Consider the following 18,025-nt stretch of genomic DNA (forward strand, 5'->3'; position numbering starts at 1 on the left):
TATAGAATTTTTAAATCAACCTATAAATTTCTATAACAGTGATAAAACTTGCCATTAAAATTCTAAAGGATGGTTTAAAAAATTCTGTAAAAAATATTTATAAATGAGATAGGTTTTTAACATAATTTCTATAAAACCTTATTGGTTTAATCTTTATTAAACTTTACGAGACCTTTCCATAGGGGGTATGATAATGCTAACTTCTTTGCTTTGCTTGGGACATACACAAAACACATGATCTGTATAACTTTTGGTTTGGGGCATCTCGCCACTCAGTTATGGCCCTGTGGTTACTTGCCTAGGTTCTGTTCTTTTAATAGATAGATTGCTGGCTTGACTGGCATAGTGTAAAAATGGACAAATTGACCAAAACTGTGAGGAAGCAGCCAATAACCATGATGTCAAGTTCTGACTTATGATTATCATCTTGCTGTAAGAGGGATGTTTGGAGGAAAATATTAATCATTTTTATTACATACATCATCTATGTCTATGCACATTACTGTACTGAGATATATCCTATTCCATACACAGACATGCAATCACTCCTTCTCACATGTTCAGTCTTGTATCAAACTCATCCATGTTCTCATAGACCCATTGACTTTAAAGCCAGAAGGGACATCATGATCATCTACCCTGGCCTCCTGCACATTGCAGGCCACAGAACCTCACCCACACACTCCTATAATAGACCCCTAACCTCTGGCTGCATTACTTTGAAGTCCTCGGATTATTATTTAAAGACTTCAAGTTACAGAGAATCCATCATTTTGTCATTCTTAGTCTCATGCTCCCTCTTCCTCTCTATATTGAAAAAAACATGTGCTTTCTAGTTCTTTGCTTTGAGGATTTCCACCCTTGTGGTATTGATAAAGCTTATCCACCAGTTCAGTTCTTCTAGATAGTGCTGGGGAGTTCATACAGGGTATATGGATCCCCACATGCCATACAGCTACGCTCTGCAGAAGCTCTGGCACTGTCATGGAGTCAGATTTTGTGGGCTAGCAAGGCATGGCCAATGGATCCATAATTACACAACTCTGCCATCCAAAATCCACAGTGAGTGGAAGGGCAGGAGCCTTATGCCTTCTGTAGCGGCTACAAAAGAGTTTCATTGCTGCTGTTCAGCCTCGAGAAACAAGTGTAATCCCTTTGTTCTTGCAGAATCTCTTGTGCTAAGTGTGTACTTAGGCTTGGCACAGGAACCAGAATTTGGCACAGTGTCTTAAGTCTATTCTTTCTTTCATAGAGAAAATATGCATAACTTCCGTTCACAATAATGGGAGTTAAGGACATACATTGTGTAAAGAGTAGTCAGTAGACTAACTGAAATGTTATTATTCCTAGCGATTGCTGCACATATAATACATAAGGTCATATATTGTTCTCAGACTCATGCAATACATAAGCAGACACACACACACACACACACACACACACACAAGACAATCCCACATGGTAGATAAGAAAGATGATTGTGGTATAACTTCATTTGAATGTGCCTTTACTTTTCAACAGCCGTGTTGGCCATTCAGACCACAAATCTTATATTCCCCATGGCTTCCAACTTTAACGTTCATTTTCACAACAAATGTAATCAATAGTTAGGCTCACTATGATGAGGAAGCGTATGAACACAATAGCAGGAAGCTCCTGAGCAAAACTCACAAAGTTCAGTTAGCTGCTTTGGCTGAGCTAACTGAGGACAGGTAAACAGTTAACTCCAGATTGAGTCATAAAATCAAATTATACAGAGAACAAAGGGAAGAAGAGATGGAAAAATCGGCAGAAAAACACAGTTACAACCTGAACTACAATGTACCAAAACTGTAGAAAATATTCATGAGGAAAAATTCCAACATTGGGAGGGGACAGATAAAGTATTTTTAAACAAGCTGTACCTGTACATATGCTAACATGAGGCATTTAGGTACAGATATACTAAGGATGAAACTCATTCATAAAAAAGCTAAGAAAAGAGTGTGATTTAATGCTTAAAACTGGGGATTGGAAGCAGGGCCGTACCTAGAACAAATGGCATCCCAAGCCCCACTCTACTTGTTAAACTTTGAATACCTTATTTTTTATTGCATTTGTAGCCCTTTTCACAACTTTGATGCACGTTTTGCATGCATGATTTATTCCTGTCATATAAGATGATAAATTTGCACTCTAGGTTCTGTAAATCTGTATTTATTCATGCCATATATAATCAAATAAAAAATTAGTTTCCTCTAAGCTTATAGAAACTTTTTAATTTTAAGAATAACTGAAATGTACTAAACATCTAGAAATTGAACTGTGCACCAACACTGGGTGGACCAGCATTAAATAGTGTTAAAGTAGGTGACAGTCTTATAATGTTAACCCTAGTCCTTTAGCCCCACCCCTTATATACCAACAAGGGCATGACTGAAAACATTCTAGGAGGTTCAAGGAATATTTAGTTCCCAGGAAATCTATTTTCCCTTTTGTCACTAACAAAAACAGCACCCCAACCCCAGCAACCCCCAAACCCAGCACCCCAGGCAGTCGTCTGGGTCGCCTGCCACTAAATCCAGCCCTGACTGGAAGTTAGTTCTGGATTATATTCCCAGTTCTGCCATTGATTTACATTGTGACATTGGGCAAGTCACTTAATTGCTGTGCCTAAATCCATGCTTGCCTTTTTCTTCAGATTTGTCACTTGTGCACTCCCAATGGTACAGTTCCACCAGTGGCAACATCTGTGAGAGCACTAATACATATAGAGCACAGCCTCTTTAACCATCATGTTGTCTAACTCTGGTCAGAAGAGGTCTAGATGACAAGGAGGATAAAACAACAGCTGTGATTGCCAGCCTGTCTGTCCTAACACTCCCACCATTACTACCACTGGTGGAGCTGCAAATATGAAGAAAAAAAGCTAGTGCTGGTAAGGCCTCTCTGTTTTCCTGTCTGCCAGAGGGGGATAATTATACTTACTTCACAGAGTTGTTGTGTGGCTTAATTAAGATTATTGAAGGAAAGGTGCTATGTAAGTGTAAGTTATTATTATTACAGCCCAACAACAGAGAGATAGCTGCATGAAGTAAATGCAAGACCAAAACCACAATCCTGGCTGATGACATAGAACAAACAGAAATCACACTTATATTATGCAATTGGGCCATTGTGTGTATTATGCTTCCAGCTAGAGCTAAACAAATAATTGCAACATATACTTTATTCAAAGAACGTTGCCACTTTTTCTGTTGGTAGAAGGTCAGCAAACAAAACATGAGATTTATTTCAAATGAATTTGAATGTATTTGATAAAAATTTTCATGAATTTCAATTATCTTTGGCTTTCTATTTGAACTGTTATATTCAGGGACAATTGGTCACATAAGTCAATCTGACATTATTTCTAGACATTTCTGACATTATTTCTGTTCACTAATTAGATGAGCATAAATGCTATATGCAAGTTTCTGATGTATGTATTTGTGAAAAACGAATGTAAAGTTGTTTTCTATGAGTATTTGAATGTTCAAGCTCAAAATTCACTTTCTATAAACACTTGTGCCAGTAAAATACAATTGTACAAATATCTGTTGAAAGCAAATATACAAGAGGAAAGAAAACAGCTGCCGTAAATTGATCCAGAAATTCAAATGAATATTTGTGACAACTATTTTGTGTTTTATTTACTCGGGTACAGAATTAATTTGCCTTTGACTTCTAGATAGAGTGACCAGATGTCCCAATTTTATAGGGACAGTCCCAATATTCAGGGCTTTTTCTTATATAGGTGCCCTATTATCCCCCACCCCATCCTGATTTTTTACACTTGCTATCTGGTCACCCTACTTCTAGGTCACTAGCTCAGATCCAACCTATATCAAAAATAACCAGACATCAGTTAGATGGCATATATGATTACTGAGATCAGTATAGTTCCTAGTGGATAGGTATCCTCATCATAGAAATTACCACCAAATTTGGCACTAATTGTTCTATTGTTGGCAGTCTTAGCAGAAAGACCAAGGACTGAATGGGTAGAGAGACTGATCTGTTTAGTGATCCTAAAGGTAATCTTTCCATAATAGGATTAAGACACATTTTTAAGGTATGAAGGGAAACTTGTACTATCACTGTCTGAGCTTTGCTTTTTTGGGCCCAACTTTGTCATCCCTCCACATCATGTGAACAGGATTTATGGGATTAGGCCCTCTGTGGATAAATATTTGATTTAAATTAGAGTTTGCCTGAGTTCAGAACTCAAGGTTTGATTCTAAAAAAACCCTTTTATTATTATTACTATTGTTATTATTATTTTTAAAACACTACATCCCAAAGGGAAGAGGGAATAGCAAATTGTTTACATAATAGATTTAATCATATAGTTCTGTATTTTAATAAAGCTTAAGGAAGCAAGAAATACCAGCACTGACAGAAGTTACAGTTTTGTAGTGGAAGTTTGTAATTGACAGGTCAAATGGAAAATCTAGTGTTTTATTGACTGAATTATCAGAGTTACTTTTGATGGGGTAAGGAAAACAAATTATCCCAGAAATGTATTCTCTCAGGACTTTTAAATCTGTTGTCTTTTATGGAAAAAGAAGGAGAGATTAATTATGATCTCATAATGTAATTGGTTTAATCTTTGGTTACATGATTTGGAAAGGTTACTATTTCACAACTGTATGCATGATGTAACCTGCATGACTGTGTCAGTCTGGAATAAACAACTGACTCATTTAGTCAGTGCAGTAGAAACAGTATATTTTAAATGATTAGCATGCTAGACAGATTCTATTGCTCCAGCATTAGCTAACACAGAATTAGATGTACAATTCTGGGGATGCAGATTTCATGATAGAAAATTAAACAAATCCTAAATTGATGCCTCCTTTGTTACAAAATGAAGTTAGTGCCTAAATGTAGAATGTATCACAAATATCAGTAAAAGACATTTGTGATTAAAAAAAAAATCAGTATATGTGAGACAACTGTCATGCCGATACTGGAGTATGGATTGGAATGCTGGAGTACGAGGAAAGCCAATGAATGAAATATTTTGACTTCAGAAATGGCTGTGGGGAACAATACAATTTTTAAGACTACAGAAAATAAAAAATGAAGAGATAAGAAAATAACTAGGGCAAGAAATACTGTTTACAGCATATTAAAGAAGGATGACTGCAGTGGTTTGGACACATGTCAAGAATGGACCCAGAAAGGATACCGTACATGGCGGTACACATCAGAGTGCAAGGAACTAGAAACAGAGGAAGACCAAGGAAGCATTGGATAGACATAGCAAAGAATGACGTGGAACAAAAAGGTTTAAAGATGAATGAAGCTGTGAAGGTGATACCAAATAGAAAGTGGTGGAAAGACTTCATTTGGCCCCATTGTCACTTTTGAGCTGACGGACAGGAATCAGCAAAGAAGAAGAATTAGTAAAATATATCCGATAGAGCCTAGCAGATAATCAATTTCCCTGCTTTAACACTATCCTCACCCCTGATGGCCCTTAATAAGATCAGCATTCTTTAAACTAAGGAAGACTAGTCCGAGTCACTGACCCTGTCTACAGTTACCTCTGGGATTCAGCGGCAGTCAACAACTCACGTCGACTTCTGGGCTCTTCTTCTGCACGCCATCTTCACTGCACCACACCAACGGGAACCGTGTTCCCGTCGATGCAGCACTACGCTACTTGCCAAGGTGGTCTTAGCACATCGATTTCTGGATCAACTGAGTGGGTCTTCACTGACCGCTCAGTCGATCCAGAACAATCGATCTGACGGCAGCGACTTTGCCACCGACAGTGTAGCCATAGCCACTGTTTTGTGACTAATCAGTAACTCCCAGAGACAGAAGACTCAGTCCTTGCTCCCATTGAAATCAATGGGAGTGTTGCTCTGAATGTGCAACCTTTACAGCAGTCCCAGCTACAAGAACGAGAGACTGGGATCAAGAACTAAAGTATTGTATTAAAAAAACAAAACATTAAAAGAATGACAAGGTTGCAGTGTCAAGCACTCAACAGTTTGGTATTGGCAGACTTGAAGTTGCCAATTCAACCTTTCATCATATGGAGCTTGCATTTGCATGTGTAATCATCAGAGTTAGAAGCCAAGACGTTTAGAGCCAGACCACAGACCTTTTGTGATTGGGCCTACAAATTTACCCTAATTGTGGGCTCAACTGTAAAAAGTGAGTGTAAGTTCATAAAATGTCAGAATGACGTGTAACAAAAAATGTTGATGGGGAAAGGTATGAAAGGGAGACAAACTGGATTAGTCCAAACAAAAAGGCCTCCTAATATAACTCAAGGACTGTTTTAAGATCATGAGTGGTAAACAAGAAACAAGGAACCCAAAATCAGTGAACCAAAATAGGTGTATCAGAAACTAGGCCTAACCAGTGGACAAAATAAGGAAGGTTTGGGCTATTCTGTCCACCATTCCTTTTGTGGGTCCTTAAAAAAAAAAAAAAAAAGGTTTTAGGAAGAGAAATTGGCTATTGGAACGAGCTTCACCATCATGGCTGCCACTCCATCATCTCCTGGGGCTATTAAAAAGCAGATAGGACATACTCCTTGCACAAGTTTACACAAGTATATGGCAGACACAGTGGATTATTGAAAATCAGGATTATGAGGTTCTATTCTATTCTATTTTATTCTATTTGCCAGCAGATCGCGGGAAGTGATTATTCCCCTCTACTCGGCATTGGTGAGGCCGCATTTGGAGTATTGTGTCCAGTTTTGGGCCCCCCACTACAAAAAGGATATGGACATGTTGGAGAGAGTCCAATGGAGGGCAACAAAAATTATTAGGGGGCTGGAGCACAAGACGTATGAGGAGAGGCTGAGGGAACTAGGCTTGTTTAGCTTGCAGAAGAGAAGAATGAGGGGGGATTTGATAGCAGCCTTTAACTACCTGAAAGGGGGTTCCAGGGATGATGGAGCTAGGCTGTTCTCAGTGGTGGCAGATGACAGAACAAGGAGCAATGGTCTCAAGTTGCAGGGGGAGAGGTCTAGGTTGGACATTAGGAAAAAGTTTTTCACTAGGAGAGTGGTGAAGCACTGGAATGGGTTACTTAGGGAGGTGGTGGAATCTCCATCTTTAGAGGTTTTTAAGATGCGGCTTGACAAAACCCTCGCTAGGATTATTTAGCTGAGATTAGTCCTGCTTTGAGCAGGGGGTTGGACTAGATGACCTCCTGAGGTCCCTTCCAATTCTATGATTCTCAGTTCTGGAGGGAAGTGGAGTCTAGTCATCAAAAACAGCACAGCCAAGCACATAGATAAGAGAGGTTCATTTTGGAAGGCAACATGGTTAAGTATATGCTCCTTCAGTTTGCCGTATTAGAGATTTGAGTTCTATTCCCAGCATTGTTACCTCTGAGATACTCTATTTGTAAAATGGTGGGAATGATACTTCTCTACCTCCTACAACAGGTTTCTGAGGGTTTGCTCAGTAACGTGGGCTGTGAGGTGCACAAGATTGTTAGTTACAATCAGTGGAAGAGGTGTGATGAACACTTGTGGTTTCTTCCTGGTTCACAGCCCAGCACTCCTTCCCCAAACCAAAAGGAGCAGCAATAGCAATGATTTTGCAGAGCTCTACCTCTGTGCCTACCAGCACAGGTGGCCCGAAGAGAGCTTTGTGTGGCTGGAGAGTACTCTGAGCAGTTGGGAAGCAATGAGCTCTGTGGGACTGAAACATGCTCAGTGAAGATGGAATGTTTGATGATTTTAGCAACATGCTGTACTGAGGCAACTATACTGTACTAGCCCCTGATTCCCCCACCCACAGCTGTGCAGCATTTAATTTTCCAAATTTTCTAATGGAACATGTGCAAATGGTGATTTTCAGAGCCTTATAACTCAGCCAAATGTAGAATCTAATCCTGACTCTTCTATGAGCTTGTGTAACCTAGGGCTTAAGTTCTCTGTGCCTCAGTTTCCACATCAATAAAGTGGGGAAAATAATATTTGCCTTGTTAAGAGCTAAGATCTTTGGACCAAAAGTACTATACACAACCTGATATATCAACTAGCCAAGAAAAGGGTCTCCTTATTAAATGGAAACTTACCAATAACTTGAGTAATTTGATACATTTTCTTTAAACTTTCCAGAAATATTCTCTTTTCCTTTCAGACTAAATGTGGCAATTTTCAAGGCAAATAAATCTTCCAAGCCAAACAGGGATTTCTAATGGAAGCTGACTGCACGCTGTACTGTAGAGAAGCAACCACATCTCACAATTAAATTAGTCAGGTAAGTTTGGTGGCTCCAGAAAATCCTCCCATTAATTCTCCCTGTAGGCCGGTGGCATGGTCCGGCAGGGGCATTGCGACCCTTCCTCGGGCCCAGGCTTCGAGGAAGGCCACAGCACCTTCCTTTAAGGGAATAAACAGTGCCCATTTACAAGTCTTTAGCCCCGGCCCCGAGCACGGTGGGCTAGCAAGCAGTCTGGTGCCCCCAGCCCTCAGGCAGGGCGAGGCAGGCAAAGCAGTCTATTGCCCCGGCCTTCCCACAGGCAGGGTTGGTAAAGCAGTCTGGTGCCCCTGGCCCTCAGGCAGAGCAGGGCAGGCAAGCAGTCTACAGTCCCTGGCCCACAAGCCGGGCAGGGCTGGTTGGGCAGTCAGCAGCCCCTGGCCTTCCCACAGGCGGGGCTAGTAAAATAGTCTGGGGCCCCCGACCTTCAGGCAGGGTGGGGCCAGTAGAGCTCGGGATCCCGTCTCCCAAACACTGAGGCTAGCACTCCCTTCCGGGGTGGTTAGGGCAGGAGGGAGGGGGACGCAGGCCCACTCGACTCCACTGCGTCCCAGCCCAGGGCCCTATCAGTGGCAAAGCTGACGGGGTTTAGCCCCTGACTCAGCCACTTGCTAGTTGGCTCTCCCTGGGCCACTTCCTCCCACCCTGTCCCCAGGTACCTGCAGGAAACAGTCTCCTTCCGGGTTGCTGGGGTAGAAGGCGAGCGGCAGACCCACAAGTCCCTCACCGTCGACTGGCGGCAGGTCTGGGAACTCCTCTGCATCATCAGTGGAGGGCAGCTCCTCCAGGTCACAGGGTCTCAAGGGTTCCTCCGGTCCACAGGGTTCAGTCAGCTCCTCAGGGTCCCCAGCATCAGGCAGCTCCTCCAGGTCAGGGCCGGCCTCAGAGGGTATTTCCCACCCAGGACTCTCAGGTGGCTCGTTCCAGCTACTAGGGCCCGGCGGCCCTCTCCAGTCGCTAGGGCCGGCAATCCGGGCAGGTTTTGGATGCTCCGTTCGGTGGGGTGGTTGCTCCAAACAGCCGCTGCTGCTGGGGGCTGGGGCCGGGGCCGGGGCCTGGGGGAAGACACGTCTGCCTCCAGCAGCAGCTTCCGCCCTACTGAGCTGCTAGGCCGGCCTTTTATAGTTCCCCTTCCTGCCTTGTCTCTGCCCCTCTGTTTCCGGGCAGTTTGGCCTGTAGGGCCCTGTTCTGCCCAGCAGGGGCATCGCGACCCTTCCTCGGGCCCAGGCTCTGAAGAAGGCCACAGCGCCTTGCTACATTCCCATTCTCCATCCGAGAGGTCTTCCGCGAGACCTCTCCTAGCTGCCGGTCTTCTACCAGGACCTTCTCCGAGCCTGAAGGCTGGTCTTGGCCTCCAGGCCCCTTGTGGTCACCGAGGGAGGGGATCTCCTCGCGGAGCCCCTGCTACACAACCCCCAATTCTGTGGCGGAGGCCCCCTCAGTGCGCTGGAGGTTGTTCCTGGTGGGAGTCACCAGGGTTGGAGATCTCCTGGACTACGACCGGGGGGACTGGGTGAATCCCCACGCACTGGCTTGGCACATGGGGCTCTCCACCCTTCGAACCTCCCCAGCGCATACTCCAGGAGGTCAAGGCAGCCTTGCCCCTCGCTGCTTGGGCCTCCTCGAGCAGGTCTTGCGAGAGGGCACTCCACCCCTCCCCCTCAGTCCCAGCCCTCCGGTGCTTTCCATCGGGCCCTGGCCCCGTGGGCCCCCCCGGCCTCCCTCCCCCTCCCGCACTGAGCCGGCTGCACGACCTGCAGTCAGTCCTCTTTTGAATCGCGCTGAGGGACCATCTCTACATACTCATGCTGACATCAAGTGGTGGGACCTGTTGCCTCCTGCGGAGGGCGAGGACCCCCGGTGGCCCAGTCTGTACTCCACCCTGACCCCACAGCCCGCCGGGGACATCAGTTGGCGGCTCCTTCATGGAGCCATGAGCACGGGTGTACTTGGCGCGGTTCACCCCTCACCCTGACACCTGCTCCTATTGCGGCATGAGGGAGACCCTGGCACACATTTATTTCGAGTGTGCCAGGTTGCAGCCCCTCTTCTGGCTCCTCCAGAACCTCCTGCTGAGGTTCTGGCTGCACTTCTCACTGCACCTGTTCATCTACGCACACCCCATCCGTGGCCCCACAAAGTCGCGGGACCTCCTCATCAACCTCCTCCTAACCCTGACCAAAATGGCCATCTACAAGACTAGGGAGAGGAGGTTGGCGGGGGGGCACTCTGTGACTGTGGGGCCTACTTCCGTTCCCTTGTGCACTCACGCATCTGGGCAGAGTTCCTCTGGGCAGTGTCCACTGGCTCCCTTGACATCTTCCAGGGGCAGAGGGCGCTGTCCGGGGTTCTCTGCTTGGTGTCCCTTTCTGGTTCCCTTTGTTTAAACCTGTGACCCATGCACCTTCCTGGTTTTTTTCATTAGTTGTCCCCAGTAATCAGTTGTATCCCGGGCTCAGTGACTCCTCCCCTTAGGCTGGGAGAGGGACCATTAGCAGTGGGTGGGCTTGTGCCCGCCCACTTCTCAGGTTACAAATAGTATACGCCCCCAAATCCTAGATCAATCCTGAACATAGAGGTGTGATCATTCTGGAAAGGAGTTACAGCAGGGATGAATTTGGCTCAGTACTGTGGATTGATCCCAGTGAATGTCATTCATATGACAAGCCATTCTGACTCCAATATCTCAGTTCTTCTTACAATTTTCCATGAACAGTAGTCTACCCTTCAGCTTACTGAAATCACTGACCATAATATACTGTAGTTAGAAAATCATATTTTTGGTTTGAGATGAGCAGCAATTTTTTGTTTTTACATAGATGAAGTTAGGAAGGAAGTCAGGCTTCTCGGGATGGGGGGGGGGGGTGTGGCACACATTTTCACATTGCAAAATTTTACTCATATGCAATGGAACTTCTGTGTTGTAAGACTGTCCGTGTTCACCACTGAATGCTGATGGTAAAGTATTCATCTAAATTAATAAGAAGCATCTTTAAAATGTTTTGTCATCTTTATTTTTAAGGATGGGTCTACTGATATACTTTAAAAGGAAGTCATAATAATAAATAATAATACATTGCATTTGTAGTTTCTTTCACCTATGAATCTCATAGCACTTTTACAAACGTTAATTAATTAATTAGTAATACTTTCAACTTATATAGCTGTTTCTTATCTGCAGCTCTTAAAGTATTTTACATTAGGTAATTATCAGTCTCATATAAAGATGTAAGGCCAGATCCTCACTACTAGGTGCCCTTTGTGCTCATGAAGGAATCTCTAAAAGTTATAACAAGCAGGCAGCTGAGAATTCTCTCAGTGCAGGGGAATACTCAGGTGGTGTAAACCCAAAGTATGGGGCCATATTGGAGCGAGGAGGAGGGAAGAAGGGATGTGATGGGGTGGGAGAGTGCGCTGAGCAGTCCTCAGCCAAGAAAGCAGTCCCTGCGGCACCAGTGTAGCCAGTGCAATTTAGAGCAGCCCTTTGGCAGCTCACAGACCAGGGAAACAAAAATATGGCTTAGAGCAACTATTTCCCCCACCCTCAGCTGTGCAGGATTTAATGTGGAGAAACTCAAATACAGAAAAGTTAGAATAAAAATTTCCAAAGTAGCCTGTAATTTTGGGTATCTCAATTTTCGTACCCAGCTTGAGACATCTAAGACACCCAAAATTAGAAGTCAATTTTGAAAATGTTGATGTAAGGGAAACCCAAGGTCATACAGCAAGTCAATGGCAGAGCCTCTCATTACTTTTGTGAGATAGATAAGTATTATATCCTTTTTATAGATAGCAAAATTAATCTCTAAAGAGATTAACATAACTAAGTTGCACAGATAGAAACAGAACCTAGTCCTCAGCACAAACCACTAGTCCACATTTCTTACCTCAACATACTCCGTAAACCTATGTCTTGCATCTTAATAATTTTGAAGACAAATCATATTGTTAACTGAAAGAAGAAAGGCTTTAAAAAGATAGTAACTGAAACTGCTGCAAGGGAAATTACTCAAAGTTTTAAAATAAATTTTCTTTCACACTTCTGGATAAACCAATTTGTTTCTGCAACATTCCACAGAAGTATTTAGACTCTAGATTATCAATATTAAATGCATTTTATCATTTACATGTGACAGGAAAGAAGACAATGCAAGTACAGCTGTAACCAGTAAAGCTGTAGTAAGATCTCTACTTGCTCTTCCTTAAGTTCCTAAAAGAACAGAATGTGTGCGGGGAAAAATCGTCATGGGTTCTATCTAAATGATCATTGCCCTCTGCAGATGAGGACAAGGGGGGAAAAATTTACATTTCAATAAAGACAGTATAGGAAGCATAACTATGAGCAGAAACATATTTGCAAGTGAGACACAAATACAATATAAGTCAGTATATGATAGATGTAGAATGTGGTATACCAACAATCCCAGGTCTGACCACCTTTAAATACAGACACGTGCTTTCAGGTATACACTACCCAAATGTACATATCTATCTACCTATGTAGGCATTTATATTGCAGCTATCACTATGGTCTCTGAACACTGTTAAAAGTTATAGACACACTTGCTTACTGATACACATTTTCCTAATATAGTTGCACCACACATGCAACATATAAACCCATGGAAGATTGGACCTAGATCCATAAATCAATGTTGTAACGTTCCATATCACTATAATGGGTCCGCCCAAAATTTAAACACTTCTAATTTCTGGGATGTTTGTGTCCACCTATACAGGGTCCTAAAAAACTGGGTTTGATAAGTATTGGAGTGCGTTGCATTTCTTTCAGTTATAAATTTTAAAGATACTTTTGATTTGTAAGAGACTAATCTTATTAATTACTATTATGAAGTATTGTGCTGTGAGTGTGCATCTTGCTGTACTACAGAGGAATTGTGCCAAACAAATAACAAATCCCTGCTGTTTCAAACAACTTACAGTCTGAGGCAACTGTCTAGAATCAATTACAGTGTGAAAAGAAGTCTTGTCCACACAGGGGGGATTTACCTAAAGGGTATGTAGGGCCTATTGATGCACTAGAAGAGGCTGTTCCAAACTGCCTTTTGGGTCAAATTTTCAAAGCGTCACCAAAAGAGCACATGCAAAATGCATGCACTCATTCATTTTCATGAGAAATGGCCAGACTTGCATGTGAAAAAAGGCATTTATGTACACAAATACACCTTGGCACATGCAAATATGAGTTGACTGCAAGTGCAAAGGGGTGCACCAGCAGATTTAGTGGGCACACTCTCAAAGAGCCTTTGAAACTTTGGCCCATTACATCTAAATTTACCACAGTCACAAAGAAAGATTGGATCATAATATTCTCCGTTTCCTTGCTGTTCACTTGAGAGGAATTCTTTGGCTTATTTCTCTATCGAAAAGCTAGTGTTTTGGCGGTTGAATGTTACTTGGCTGGTGTAAGATTCACAATAGATTGCATGAATACTGGGATTTTCCAGGGGTGGAGCAGGGAGTTTGTACAGATTACCAGTATTTTCCTCATCAGTGATCAAAGAAAACTGTGTAGTTCATCAGCTGAATCAGAGTGAGGATGATTCTAGCTATATAATCTACTTTATTCATTCAGTGTATTTTACAGTTCAGATAGAACCAAAATGATCATCCATATCTGTCCATCCATCTGTAATCCAGGATTAAGGTTAGGCTGACAACAGGCCATACTTTTGGGGTGTGGGAGCAGCTTCCCTGGAACATAAGGTTATAATATATTTGCCTTCATCTAGAATGCATGTAGTTTGTTTTACTATATGCAAAGACTTACTTAATTTTGCCCTAGGAAAAAAATTCCGCAGAAAATCCTGCAGTTGTAGACATGTAGCATAAGCTATTGGGATCTCAGTGTAATATAGTCTCCTCTCAAACACAACTCCCATTAATGTGAATGAAAGTTACATGTGCATATCAAAGGGAGAACAATATCCCTAAGGGCCTAGCTTAAACAAACAAAAGCAAAGAAATTCAAGAAACTCCAATCTTAGAGCACCCTGTTCTCTCTATCTTAGATCACAGGTTTTCAATGAGGTCTGCAACTCCCAGGCAAAATCGGGCATATTATGGACAGTATTTCAGCATCAGTTATAAAATACCTCACTTTTATGGATTTAAAATTAAGCCCTAAAGTAAGGGTCTCATCTCTCCCTAATGAATGTGCATCATTCACATAAAAAGATAATGGCGTTACACACCCATGCATCCACACGAGAAAGGAGATTATTACCATAATGTAGATTGTTTCTTTGGATTTCCTTTTTTAGAGTAGTGTTTCTTCACAGTATGCTCCCAAATCTTCTGCCAGCTCTTTTGTACTAATTTGAATGGAAATCTATGAGCAAAACTAAACATCTTTTATGGGGATGACATCAGAAGCACAGAATAAGATGAAGACTGGAAAAGAAGTTGGTGAAGATAACTGTTGATATTATCAAGACAGTTGGAGATACTGGAGTAATGTGGTTTGATAGATTACTATATCTTTACTGGGATCAAGCAAGGATACCAGATGATTGTACAACTGGGTTGATTGTGCCTCTTTGGAAGGATAAGGCTGATGCAAATGATCCAAATACCTAATGGGGCATCACCATCTTGAGTCAGCCTTTCAATGTCCTTCAGAGTCCTTTGAAGGCAAGGTTGAGGTGCAAGGTGGAGGAAAATATAGTAGCAGAGCAACATGGCTTTAGGAAGAGAAGGACTACTATCGATGCAATATTTGCAGTGAGATAGAAGGTTGAAGGAATGATAAATGGAGAGTGTAACTCCTCTGTAGCATTTATTGATCTTGAGAAAGCATATGATTTGGTTCCACAGGAGCAGGTGTGTGGAGTATTGAAATGGATGGGAGGGAAAGTGGAGATGGTAGAGATGCTGTATTGGGAGTCAAGAGCTAATATGATAATATACATGGAATTTTGGAGAGTATTGAGGTGATGGTGAGATTGAGACAAGGCAGTGTGCCTAGTCTACTTCTCTTCATCCTCGTATAGAGTTATTTAGTAGGAGAACAAAGCCTGTAGAGAGAACATTAATGTATGCTGACAACCTGGCCTTTTGGCTGACAGAAAAGAGAAACTGGTAAATATGGTATGAAAGTGGGCATCTGCGTTTGAAGACCATGATTTGAAGTTAAACACACAGAAAATTGAAGTTATGCAAGTAGGGAAGGTGGAAGAAGAACTGTTGGTTGAAGTTTCAGGATAGAAGCTGAAGCAGAAGAAAGAATTTGTGTATTTGGGAAGTACAATTAGTGCTATCAGGGAGAGGTCTGGAAGATTGCAAAGAATACAATGTGCCTGGGCAGCAGTGAAAAAGGTGACAGGAGTACTGTGGGACCAGCAATTAAGCAACATACAAAGGAAAAGTGTATTTATTGTGTGTGTGTGTTTGTGGGCCCTACAGAGATGGAAGAAAAGAAGATACAGGTAGTAGGAGAATGGCTGGCAAGCCAAGGTGAGGCAGTGTTCATGGAAGAAATTACGGGGAAGATGAATTTGGGACTCTCGATAGATAGGCTGGGGGGCACACATTTGAGATGGGCTGGACATGTGATAGGAATGGAAGAAGAACAACCAGCAAAGAAAGCACGTGAGGAAAAGGATGGAAAGAAAGGATGTGGAAGACTGAGGATACAATGGAAAGACTCTTATTAAAAGATGTTTGATGAGAAAAGGCCTGGAACGCCAAGACCCACAAATGCATGCCATGGACTGGAAGGAGTGGCTAAATTGTGGTCACACCGATTCCATGTAAACAAGAAAAGAAGTCAGGAAGTGAAGTTTCATTGGGATGACATCATCTATAAAGGCTTGTCTACACTCAGTTTTTGTACCACTTTAAGGATATCTGTTTGAAACCATTATAAAGTCATATGGTACACCACTTAGTATGGATATGGTTATACCTGTATAAAGGTGCTTGTATAGCTTATTCCTGTACATTTAGGGGAGCAAGCCATATTGTTATAAGGCACCTTGATACCAAAATAATTGCATTCATACTAGGGAGTTGTGCAGATTTAACTATTTTGGTTTTTAAAAAAATCACAGCCCTAACTGAAATAGTTAAATTGGTGTAAAAACAGTGTGAGAACTAGGCCTAAGATTCAGAACAAAATAAAAATGATAGCATTATAAAAAAAAATGGGTCTTGTTTTACCTTTGATCTTATTGATCATCCACTTGATATCAAAACTCCACCTTTGGAAGGAGGGTTGTATTTGGCTCAGTATGCTTGCATTTTCATGTCAGATGTCTGTCTGCATTTCAGTTAATATTGATATAGTGTGTGCCATGCATACATTTATATTTGGGAAGGGTGTGTCATTAAACATATATCTCTATTGGATGTGTGTGTACACACATTTGGAAACTGTATCAGTAGTCAGATGCATTTGTGTGATGCATCTGTACATTTGTTTTCATTGGGAAATGTGTACCAATAAGTGTGTGAGTCTCTGAGGCATCTGTGTGTACTTTGGAAAGTGTCCATCGTTAGACACACGAGTTTGCCTGTGCATCGGTGTGTGTGTGTGCGCTGGGTCCTATGACTCCGCCAGCCTGCGTCGTTCCGTGCTGTGATGAACACACACGGCATTACATGTGCCGTGGCTCTGAGTGAGAGGACGGTGCAGAGCGTAGCTCTCTGTGAGCAGCTGCTATCTCAGGCGCGATGCTGCATGCAGCCGCTGCAGACGCTGCGCTCCAGCCACTCTGCAACGCGAGTCTATGATCGCCACCCTGCAAACTGGGCGATGGGCTAGAAAGTGCTGGAGAGGAAAGCCGGCGCTGCTGGTCCCCCGGGCTCGCTCGGAATGAGCCGCTGCTGTGATGTGCAAGATGTCTTTCAAGGTAAGCTTTACTCACTGCACTGCCGGGCTGGGGAGATCCCATCCCGCCCTCCTCCTCCCGCTGCCGCCGCCGATGCTGCTGCTATGTCCCATTAGCACTGCAGATGCTGTGGCATTAGCAGGCCTGGCTGTAGGCTGAGTCTGCCTCTGCTTCTTTGCACAGGGCCTCGGTTTTTGTTTTCCGCTGTCAGTGCCGTGGATATTTCCTCCCCACTTGACCTTCGGTGCAGCCCCTGGCCCTGGGGGGTAATGGGCACCGCTGCAACTGCTTCTATTTCATAATAAATATTGATCTTCCTGTCTCTGGAGCAGGGAGGAGGGTGCTGGTTAAAGTCTATATCTACCTGGATCTTGGTGAGTCATTGTGAGGTTAAGTTTATTATGGGATAACTGCACACTGTGGGTGCAAATTGTTAGGGGTAGTGGAGCGTCCAGGGGAGCAGCTATACTTAATACAGAGCACAAGAAAGGGGGCATAATACAGAAACAAACTTTAGATTTTTCCACCTACAAATCTGTAAGCTGTTAGATCCATTTTACATTCTCTCTCTTTAGTTGTTTTATACATTGTCACAAAAGCCCATCTCTTTGTGAAACTCTCCATAGTATTTGCTTATAGAAAAACCAGGATTGCTTGACCTCCAGGGAAACAAGAAGTAACACTGTAGGTTTATGGGATACATAAATCTTTTCATTTTCATGTTAAGGAAACATTTTGTTGAGAAATTAAATGTAGTCACTTAATATTTAATATATAAACTGTAGCACTATGTTAATCTATACATTTGCTTTAGGATAGTCAGAATATATACATGTATATTGTGTATATATCATTTGTAATCTTAAAACCCTTACCTGTTATTGAATTTTAAAACAGATCATTTTAAAAACT

General features: G+C 42.6%; 1 protein-coding gene across 2 annotated transcripts in view; it reads left to right on the forward strand.

Moving 5' to 3' along the window:
• Window positions 1–8,169: 8,169 nt before the first annotated feature.
• The window catches only part of ANKRD29 (ankyrin repeat domain 29), a 51,588-nt gene continuing 41,732 nt past the window's right edge, over window positions 8,170–18,025 (forward strand). The window contains exon 1 of one of the 2 annotated variants that reach the window (XM_067546572.1): window positions 8,170–8,261. Coding sequence is in view for 1 of the 2 variants with exons in the window: in XM_067546588.1 (XP_067402689.1) it covers window positions 17,098–17,134 (37 nt within the window). In the remaining variant the exon portion in view is untranslated. Of the gene's footprint in view, window positions 8,262–16,919; window positions 17,135–18,025 lie in introns of those variants that run through there. The other variant, XM_067546588.1, reaches the window with a different exon arrangement.

The sequence above is a fragment of the Emydura macquarii genome, unplaced genomic scaffold (assembly GCF_026122565.2).
Source record: "Emydura macquarii macquarii isolate MOO-44397 ecotype Brisbane River unplaced genomic scaffold, CSIRO-AGI_Emac_v2 contig_212, whole genome shotgun sequence".
NCBI lineage: Eukaryota > Metazoa > Chordata > Testudines > Chelidae > Emydura > Emydura macquarii.